Source organism: Lotus japonicus, chromosome 1, assembly GCF_012489685.1.
Source record: "Lotus japonicus ecotype B-129 chromosome 1, LjGifu_v1.2".
Classification (NCBI taxonomy): domain Eukaryota; kingdom Viridiplantae; phylum Streptophyta; class Magnoliopsida; order Fabales; family Fabaceae; genus Lotus; species Lotus japonicus.
In genome coordinates this window covers 104,303,576-104,314,836 of record NC_080041.1, presented here as the reverse complement: position 1 = coordinate 104,314,836, position 11,261 = coordinate 104,303,576, and the positions used below count along the sequence as shown (strand labels likewise).

At 34.2% G+C, this 11,261-nt stretch overlaps 1 protein-coding gene across 1 annotated transcript; it reads right to left on the bottom strand.

Annotated features, from left to right (window-relative positions):
- Positions 1-6,891: 6,891 nt before the first annotated feature.
- Positions 6,892-8,304, bottom strand: LOC130716778 (F-box/kelch-repeat protein At3g23880-like). The gene has a single exon (XM_057566790.1). The coding sequence runs from the start codon at positions 8,302-8,304 to the stop codon at positions 6,892-6,894; it is 1,413 nt and encodes a 470-aa protein (XP_057422773.1).
- Between the last annotated feature and the right edge of the window lie 2,957 nt (positions 8,305-11,261).

Below are 11,261 nucleotides of genomic sequence, written 5' to 3'. Positions count from 1 at the left end.
GCTGCTACAAAGCTTTAGTAGAGCAAAGAGAGGGGGAGTGAGATGGTGTTCTAGAGGTCTCTGTTTTGTTGTTACTTCTCACGAATATATTCATATATTTATAGGATAAGCAGATATCGTGGAATAGGTTGGATAGTAGTAATCTTATCATATTGTAATATGTTATTTGTTGCATCAGCATGATAAGATAATAATATCATGTTCCTTATCCTATCATGTCTATCATCTGTAAAAGTTATCATGAGAAAAAAGTCAGATAAAATTTTTCCAGACAATATAGAATATCAATTTTTTATTTATTTATTACCATAACAAAAAATTAATTTTAATATTTATATTAGTAAATATAATTTATTTATTTTAATAAAATATTAATTTATTACTCAACAATTACTAGTAGTTATTGTTAAGTTAAAATTATTTAGTTACTATTAAATTTAATTAGAAAATAACCTAATTTATAAATGGTGAAAATATGGTATTTGCTCATATAAAATAATTATATTATCATTATGACTTACTACTACTTACTTAATATTATTTTTCGTTATTTATATTATATTAAAATACACAAAATGATTCATCAATAATAATAAAATATGTTACTCACATATATATAAATATTAATTTTTTAATAGTAAATATAGACAAATTTATATTATCATATGATGTCATTTAAAATTATTTCTCTACTTATATAATTATAATTAATAATTTAAATATAAAGAATAATATCTCTTAATAATTTTTTAAAATTTTGATTAATTTTTATCATTAATCACTTACCCCTACTAAGTTAAAACCCATTGGTTACATATATAATAATTTAATTAAAATAGTGGAATTAATAATAATTAATTTAATTCTAGTTAATATTAAAAGATAAGCTCATTTATAAAAATGTAAATAAATTTAATTTAATAAATAATCGCTTTAAGAAAAAATAATATGAAAATTAAATTTGAAAAAATATTATGCCTTTTTTATTTCAATGGAAAATTTGAAATATTTTCATTTTTTGTATCATATCCTATCAATATCTTCTCCATCTCAAATGCAGGATAGGATAAGGGTCTATCCTGCTCTTATTATACCATGTTCTTATCCAATGATTTATCTTATCCTATCCTGACCACAATATTTATATTTGATAATATTTTTTTTAAAGATAATTTTATCTATTAATTGTTTATATTTATATAAATTTATTTTACATCTTTTGGATAGTGTTAAAGGGAGGGATATGAAGTGAGTTTTAGAAAAAAAAAATGAAGCTAAGTGTAATTTTGAGATTATTACTGGGGTGGAGTGTATATTTTACAAAATAATGGAGTCAAGTGTTATTCTCACAAATTTTAAGGGGGTGAGTGTATTTTTAGTCTTTTTGTTAGGTTGCCGTTTTTCCAATTTTGTTTTTTATTTCTTATATCTTCGTCTACGAATATGTATTTTTTCTTTTGCTTACGAGCAATTGGCCGCCCACGAATGTTATATGTAAACATGGTCCTTAAACTTTAGAAATAATATACTTTTTCTCCCAACGTTACCTTAAGTCAACACTGTTAGAGTCTCCTTAATTTTCCATCCAAACACTGACATTGTTTGTTGACGTGTTTTTTTTTTAAAATGAGTTGGCCACCAATTAGAAGAGAGTCACTTATTTCTCATGTTATTTTTATTTTACTTTTTTTTAGCCACCTCTTCTCCTCTTCTTCATCCTCACACCCACGACCACAACCACCACCCTCTGTCGCCATCTTCTCATTTCTTCCTCCACCTAGGGATGACAACATAACCCGAACCCGCAGGGCCCGCCCAAACACGAACCCGAATTTACGTGTAAAATCCGATATGATTGGGTTTAGGTTTTGGTTTGGTATAGGTGAAACCCGCACCCGAACCCGAACAATATATATATATATATAATTAAAAAATTACTCTTATATATACCATGTTAACAACTTGATTTGTTAACAATTTGATTATATTTGAACAACAAGATACTATATTTGTTTGCATAGAAGATATAAAAGGTTTTTTCATAACAAAATCATATAAGTTGTGTTTTATTTTGTAAAAAAACTTTATGCATCAAGTTAAGTTAGGACGTGAGTTTGAGGCTATCATGGGTTTGGGTAAGCCCGAAACCCGACGGGTTGGAGTTTGGGTTTAGTATGAGAGTTCGGGTTTGGAAAAAGCAAAATCTGAGCCCGAACCGACCCGTTGTCATCCTTACCTCCACCTCCCTCCCAAATTTCAGAAATAAGAATATAGATGTGAAAATGCATTTGGGGGTAAAATTTCAAGCTTGAAATCACCACTCCAGAACATCCAAAGGAAGTTCATCAAGGCGAGACAAGAACAAAATAATCACACGAAACACCTCCACCAAAAATTACTAAATTGGGTGATGGAGATGGAGGGAGAGGAACTAGGTGATATAATCTTGCGGAGGTTGATGATCTAGGTTGAAGGTTGGGTTCCAATTTCATGAAGGTAGAAGGGACACTGCAGTAGCCTAGGGCTCGATGACGGAGAACTCGCAAGTCCGTAGAGGTCGCACGAGAAGAAAGGAAAAGTCGATGAAAGAAGGAAAGTCTCGCGACATAGTTGACCTCACGATGGACCTTGGGTCCCCACGCAAGGGTGACTCGACGCGACGTAACGTGATTGCATGATGGTGGCACATAACCCTCGTTAGACTGGCGCATGGCTCTGGTGTTGAAGGAGCGCGAAGCAAACGCAACAGAGCGAAGGAGAGACCTGGAGGAGAGGAGGCGCTCCACAGCGAGGGTGGTGGTGGGTTTGGGTTTGCTGGGTTTTCCAAATCTGGCGATGGTAGGTTTGGGGGAGGGAATGTGATGGTGGGTTTCCATATCACGACGAATCTCTTTCTCAGGTGTGGGTTGAAGGAAGGTTCTCGAAGCATAAATTTATGGGTTTATTTGTGTGTGCTGTTGGGAGAAAAAAAGTTGAATGTGAAGATAAACGAAAAAGAAGAATGATGAATAAGATAGAAAGTTTGGGTAAATTTACTAATTTAGGGTTAAGTTAACATGGGTGCATGTGCAGTTAACATTGGTGAGTTCTTTGAGGTCTTCTCTCCTAATGGGTGTTCACATCATTTACAAAAGTCACATAAGCCAAAGCCAAAAATGTTAGTTTTTTGATAGAAAATTGAAGAGGGACCAAAAGTGTATTTATCAAAAACTTGTTTTAATTTTTAAAAATATATATTATTATATGATTGACCAATTTTTTTTTTAAAGAACTCCATTTCGCCAACATGGGTTGGCACAACTAGCTTTAGGTTCCGAGTTTATCTCTCACCTCCCAAAGGTTCAGGGTTTGAATCCCCTCGGGGTCAGTAAAATCCCAGTTGGTGGGCAACCCTCCTCGGGGAGATCCCCCGGCGCTCCTTCTAGTAGTGGGCCTCTGCTGGCCTCCCCAGCATGCCACTGGCACCCTGCCCGGTAGTCTGGAGGTGTTTTCTCTCCGTTCTACCATTTTTTATACACTAGTACATTAGTCTAAATCACAAAAAAAGGTCATGTTCATTCTCCACGTAACATTTGTGGAACAAGAAGCTTTTTTAGCCAAATAAATTTCTGCTGAGTGGAGAACTTGAGAACATAATATTTGGAATTTGATATGATTTTTCAATTTTATTTTATTTAAAATTAATCGTTTCTGCGGTCACATCTTCTCCATCTAGAAATGGAAGAAGAAGAAGATATCATGGATGATGCTTGTTGGTTCATGGAGTTTCAAAATGCAAATTAGAAGAAAAGGAGATAAGGAGGGCGAAAAAAGCTATTTAAGAGGAGGGAATGGTTGGAACCAGACACAAGATGGAGAAAGGAGATGAAAGAGGGGATGTGTTGAATGCTTCAATCTGTTCAGACTTTGAGGAATTAGGGTTGGGGTATGATATGGGTTAGTCTAGTTTCGGAAATGAATTAGGTTTTTTTAACTTTAATTAAGGGATTAAGGTTTTAATTGTGTGATGTGTCGGTGTCTAAGCACACGTGGGTGACACATAGGCTCCCTTACACACATGTATTGTGTCGTCTCACCGGACATGCAAACATCTCAATCACATGCAATGACTAAAATCAAACAACTCGTACTGAGGACCAAATTGCAACTTTGCTTGCCGGATGGCCAGATTCAAAACTTACTATAAATGTAGGGATAAAAACATATTTAGCCCATTCTTTTATTATTTAGTTTATCATTGATTAGATATTGAATTTTAAATCAGAAAGTGTAAAAGGAAATTGATACTATCTTGACTAAATCAATCACGAGTTCAGTGTAAATGAACTTCAGAATTTAGTCATGTTTCACGGTAGGAGTTGGCAAATCCTAGTTAGAGTTAGTACATGCCATATGGCATCTTCATATCTTATGGCCGCCTAATGTTTAATGATATTGACACGTAATTATTTCAATATATTGCTGTTACCCTTAGGGCCCTTATACAAAGTTAATCCTTCCAAGACTAATTACCTTTACCAAATTTTTTATAATTATAAATAAAAAAAACAGAGTGAAGATTAAGACAAAGATATCATAACAATAGAGACACAAATAGGATAATGTGAGTTGGTTATGGTTATTTTGGACTTTGGAGTTGAAAGCAAATAATGGTTTTGAGGGAGGATGCAGTTGTTTGATTTTTGGAACTGCATCCTATCTAGCTATTCCAAAAGCTATATTTGTGTAAAGTCCAGAAATACAGTTTGCACAAGCTTGCAGTGATCAGAAGCCCATACATAAAAAGGAAACTGCAATTAACAAAGTTATTTTAGTGATGCTGCCTTGAACAGAGTGGGGTAGTGAGATGGAGCTGTCTCTCACTTAATGATAATGGTGAACACAATTTCACCAGATGAAACACCGTGTTCCACCACAAATTATCAACTAACCTATAAGATTTTTCCATACATTAATGTAATTGCCATTGCATTCAAAGGAAAAAGGAAAAATGTTGTGTTTTTCTTCAACTCAATACACGGGCAAAAGCGCCAAAACAATGATATTAATGCAATTAGCATCACCTCATCTTTCATGTATTTACTTCGCTCACATATTTAATTTTAGTCCTCCTCCCATTATATGGTGACATCTCATTCTCTAGTCTAGTGTTTCCTCCTATCTATAAATCCTCAAGGACCCTAACATGATTAAAATTTGACAGCATGCTTTAGCAGCAAGAGTAAACCAACAAGAGAAAGAGGTACCTAGTTCAGATTTCCATAAATGTGTCATATTTATCTGATACATTGACACCCTAGCCATTTTTAACAGCAACCTCTTATTATTCTCTTAAAACAGGCCCCGTGCGTGGCCCCTGAATTTTTCTAAAGCGATTTTGATATCAGAAGTAGCTGATGGGAGGTACTAAGAAGAAAATACTATATCAAGGCGATATCAATGTAACTGCAGTAAATTTGTACAGTTGCATTTCATACATAACAAAGAGTACCATTAACATAAGCTAATATAACAGGACAGGACAAGACAGCAGCATAAACATTGCATAGGATAGAGCAAGTTATGTTTTGAGTAATTAGACAGAAAGTCATATGAAGAAGCAATAAAAGAAAGTAGAATGAGGTATGCTTGCTAGTCTCAGTAAGCACCACATGAGGCTAATAGGACCGCTTTCCCATAAAAGAAGCAACATCATTTAGAATTCTCGTTCAGGCATTCAACTACAACCATAAGCATCCTGTGCTCATAGAAAAAAGAGCAATGCCTACTTTGCTTCAAACTCTCTTGACAAATAAACATTCATCAAGTGCACCAAGGATTATACACCACTTATCTAAAAGAGTTTTAAGCATGAAGAAAGTTTCCCTATTTAGAAGTTGAATAACAGAAAATAGGACCTACTGACTGTGACAGAAACTACAAAGCATGACAGAAAGCTTCATAGAAAACCTTATCAAGACTAAATCAGTGTGTTGAAACAGTTAAATGCATATCACAACTTTATAAGTTTCAACTTTCAACCATTTCACTATAACTCCAGGCCCATCTTTTAGCTTTCATATGGTAAAGATCAACTATATATCCACAACTTCAAAGTCAATGCATCCAAAAAGGCACCCTAAGTACCTGAAAACCATGTAAAAGAGGCTAAGAGAAACAGTCTGCAAACACATTAACAGTACCTAGAAGCAAAAAAACAAAAAAGATGCTCAATAACACGCAATTACTCCAACTAAAGTTTGATAAATCCTACTTCCAAGCATAAAATTTTAAGTTAGCTTCAAACTCCAGTTTTGAAATCACCACTAAAACATACACGACTGCTGCACCCACACTGGGTTGTTTAATACCGCATGATACATATGACATTCTTTAACACTTGCAGTATCATCATTCGAAGAAAAACTAAGAGTAGGACATAAAGGAAAATGGATCATATATTCTTGCTATTTTGTTTCTTGCCAGAAACATGAGTTCATATATGGTAAATACCATTAGATATTTATTAAGATTTTATCTTCAAAACTGTATTGTAAAATCTAATTGAATACTAAGTATTTCAGTCCAAACATCTTTTCATGTATAATTTTCAATTCAAATTGCCTTTAATGTTTCTAAATAGTCAAGGCAACAAATATTTTTCAGAGAATTTAATCCAACACCAAATCTCATCTTTCCTTGCAATTTCAATTATCATTTTATTTTACGAAAAACAAAATATGTGTAAGTTAGAAAGGGACAGTACAACAATAGGTTTAAGGTACCATTTTCATGTGTTAGGCATTCTGCATATAGCTTTTATATTTTCATTATGCGGGATGAACTAGAACATAAAAATAAAAAGGGTTGGAGAACATTGCTTACTAGTTTTTTCCTTGTTTCCACTTCCTGCTACTGAACGTCATCTTCATCTCTTCTTGTTTCCTCACCAGGGAGTGGTAGTAGGCTCTCCCTGTACATGTCAAAATACTTTAGAGCCCCTTTGCCCGATAGTCCATATGCGTGATTTTCAAGCAGTTCACCCTTATCATTCAATTTCTGGAATCCTCCACTCTCATCTAATCCCAATACACCACCTCCTTGAGTTAAGCATATTGGCAAAAAGCCAGGAAGAGCACATGATTTAGTCCAAGAAGCCTGCACTTTATACTCTTTCATGACCCAAATCTCAGTCATTTCAGGTTCAACATCTTCACCCGAGTAACAGAGACCAAGACAACCTCCCAGTACCCTCAAATGACATTTCGTATCATATGACAATTCCTCTGCCAAATCAGGGGATAGAGGAATCTCATATAAACTCCTTTCAACCAAATCAAAGGCAATGATAACATGACGTTGTGTATCCCTGGATATGACCAACCAATGCAGGGACTGATTCAAGAACAAACCAGATACAGACTCAGCTCCAAGCTCCAAATATTCAACTTCTTCGCCATAAATGAAGGAAGGCACATTGGTTTTCACAGACAGAACCTCAATTCGAGGCCGTGTAAGTGGACCAAATTGCACACTATAAACAAAGCTTTCTGGGGTATTCACAATCACTTGAGGTTCACATACACCCAACCGTATTAAAACAAGCAAGTAATCATCATTGGACTGGTCATATCCAAAACCATACAGAAAACCAAACAACAAACCACCAACATAATCTGGAATTCCTTGGCGGACACGAGTTGAAGGGTCATACCATGAATCCCAGTCATCATACGTGACAGGAATTTCTCTGTGAGAACCAGTTGAAGGATTCCAGAGAATGAGATCACCAGCTGATGGACCCATCATTGTTGCTAACAGAATAAACCCTCTGCAAGAACCTAAGGTAAGGAAACTAGGGGCAATGTAGGGTGGGAATTTGAGGTTTACCACAGCAGAATCATCATGAAGCGACGCTTCGAAATCAAATGATTCAACTGAATCATCATTGACTTTATCGAGAAGAAGACGGTGTGTGGGTGAAGCACCTAGGTCAAAATGTGATTTAGCGAATTGAGGATTTGAAATCAAAGAGTTCCATGCAGTACAAACACATTTGAAGCGGAGGAGAGACCTCACTGGTAGCCTTAGCAGAATTTCAACAATCAACTCGTGAGACAGAGCGATGTTGAGGTTCAGGTCCTCCTTCTCCTTCTCATTCTCCTCCTTGTCGTTCATCATCATCATCATCTTGTTCTTCATATGCAGAAGAAATCTCACTGGTAGCCTCAGAATTTCAAGAATCAACTTTGTGACGGTGAGGTTGAGATTCTTCTGCTTCTCCTTCTGCGTTTCGTTCTCCATCATCTTCGTCTTCATCTCCATGTTCATGTTGCTACAACAATGTTTCAGTACAGAGAGAGTAAGAGTGAGAGTGTTATATGCTACAGGTTTCTGTTTTGTCGTAGTTCTCACAATCGAATTGCAATGGTTCCCTCCCTCCTTCACATTCCTTCCTAAAAAGTTCTGCTTTTTTATTTGTCATTTTCATCAAAAGTTCGATTTAAATAACAATTGGGCATTATTTTTAAAAATAAATAGTATTTATTAAAAATTATACACATATTATCTCGCATCATGCACACATGGAATAATAGTACTTTATCGACATACATCAGACTTTTTCATGCTTTCTCTCTCGTTTTTCTTTTTTAAATACGTATATCACCTATTTAAGTTTTTTTTTCTAATCTTAGTTACAATCTAATTTCATTTGTTTTCTAATTTGTTAGCTCTGAATCAATATACCAAAATCATTTTAATCTTTCAGATAGATGTATATACGAAAACATAAAATACAAATTTTGTGAGTTAATTTCTAAATGAATCCTTTAAGACTATTTGATACCAATTTTTATGATGACATATTTGATATCATTTTGAACGTAATTCATTTTTTTATTTTGTAATACAAAAAATAACCAAATAATTAAAAAAACTTTGTGAGCATATATTTTAATGGTATAAAAATGACAATTGAATTTTATTAATAATTTTAATGTCATTAAAAATCATTAAATGACAAATTAATACAGTATTTATTTTTGAAAAAAGTCACAATGGACTTTTGTTAAGTATTCTAATGTTATTTATAACTATTAAATGAAATATTAATAAATTAATTATTTTCAAAAATGTGAAATTATTTAATATTTTAATTACTAAAAAATCAGAAAATATAAATATGACATCATCTACCTACTAATCTATAATATATATATATATATATATATATAAATAAGAGTTTTTGCAGTCTTGAGGGAAAATCGGTCATTCAACAATTAATTTCAAAAACTATGAAAGTTGAGTATGGTTATTTTAGTAAAAACGCAATTTATTTCACTTGCACTGAATCTTAGTCGTTAATTCACAAGCATTTGGGTTTTTAATTGCATCAGTTTCACTCTTCCATTCCATTCCATATGAAACGCTTCTTCCGTTCCTTTTCTCTTCTTTGCATCGTTGCTCTGCCAAGAACAAACTAGGGATTGGAAATGAGAGAAGGGTCGAGACAGTGATGGTGTGAACCTACAATAACCAATTTGAGAGAAAGGCTTACAATGACTGCTCATCGATTCAGATCTCTCGCTCTCTTTCTCCAGGTCACTCTAGATTCCATCTACGCTTCCATAGTTCTAGCACCCTATGATATTCCAAATCTCAATCTCAAACACTCTGATCGGTGAGCTTAGATTGGTTGGTTTGGTTTTGATACTCAAAATCCGACATCCGATTCAATCCACTAAAAAAAAATTGATTTATCTGATCTTGGATATGTTCGGTGTTTGATTTGATTAGATTCAGTTTTTCATATTGGTTTTTATGTTTTTATTGGATTCGATCTATTATAAACACCCATAATTTTAGTGTAATCGCCTGCCACTTTTGCTTCTTCGTCGGAGCTCTGCAATCCAACAAGGACATCCGCTGAGGATCAAAACCAAAATGGTTGCAATCGTGGGGAGTTCAATTTTTTTCCGGAGATGAACTAAAATTATTTTTCTTTGCAAACATAATGATGAATAACCCAACAAAAATAAACACAACGTAAAAAATGCTTTTAAAACGATGACTTTACATTTCTATGGAGTAAATTTTCAGCTACATCTTCTGGAGCTGAAAGATGAACAAACACCAACAAACCAGCACAGAGAACCCATCTCTCTTTTTGTTGAGCGTTGTCTTTAATTATTGATATTTGGTTTTGTTATGTTTATTTTGAAATTGATTGTCTTCATCTTTTTAAGCTTTGCAGAAGGACTCATACAATAGTTCTTATATGAGCATGATAGTTAGAGATTGTTGCGATTTATCCTGTGTTTTATATTATTATTTTTTTATTTATCTCGTGCTCGTATAAGTAATTTATAGTGTTGGAGATTTTATAGCTCTATTTGGGTTGAGAAAGTTCTAAGGGTCTTGTTTGAGATGCAAGTTAATAACACAAAAAAGGGAGATTTGAATTGTGTTCTTGAAAACCACTTTTTAAAAACTTTGGTTTTTGAAAAGAATATTAGATCTTGAAAATGTTTAGTAAAACTTTTCGTAAACCGTTTAGTGCAGCGGAATTAAAGCAGTATAAAACAGACGATCAACACACAGAGATTTATACCGGTTCACCCTAAATATTTGGGCTACCTCTAGTACTTGACCACCACCAAGATTTTCACTAGCAAGTTTCAAGGACTTCTCCAATACAAGTATTCTCAAGGACTTCTCCCACAAGTATTATCACAGACTTCTCCAAGTATTCTACGTGACTCCTCCTACAAGTATTGTTCATGACTTCTCCTACAATCTATTCAAGATCGTTTAGCTCTACAAGGTTTCTCTTCGTACAAGAGTAGACGTAGAGAATTTAAAGCATTGGAAATCTAAGTGTTTGGGTTCAGATTTGACTTTGGATCACTCAAGAGTTCTTGATCTAAGAGAGAAATGAATGAAGAAGTTTGACTCTTTTAAGGTATGAGGTTCTCTCTTTTACTTTGCAGATGTAGTGGCTGAGATTTGACACTTAGGATTTGTTCTGCTCTGAGCATTGAATGCTTTTAAGAATGTTGAATGCTTTGAGTTCTTGTGCTTCCAGCGATAATTCTCTAGGTCTTCATTCTTCATGATGCCTTAAATACTCGCTTGCTAGTGTTGTAGCCGTTGTGAGACATGATCTAACCGTTGTTCTAGCCGTTGATTCAAATGGCATCCATCCGTTGATTCAAATGGCTTCGGTTAGTAGTTTCATTGAATGCATGCTCATGTTCAAGTTTATCCTTTAGCCAAAAAGG

What these genes read in the sequence shown, in the direction of transcription:
- LOC130716778 (XM_057566790.1), bottom strand. Translation starts at nt 8,304, where the DNA reads ATGGAGATGAAGACGAAGATGATGGAGAACGAAACGCAGAAGGAGAAG.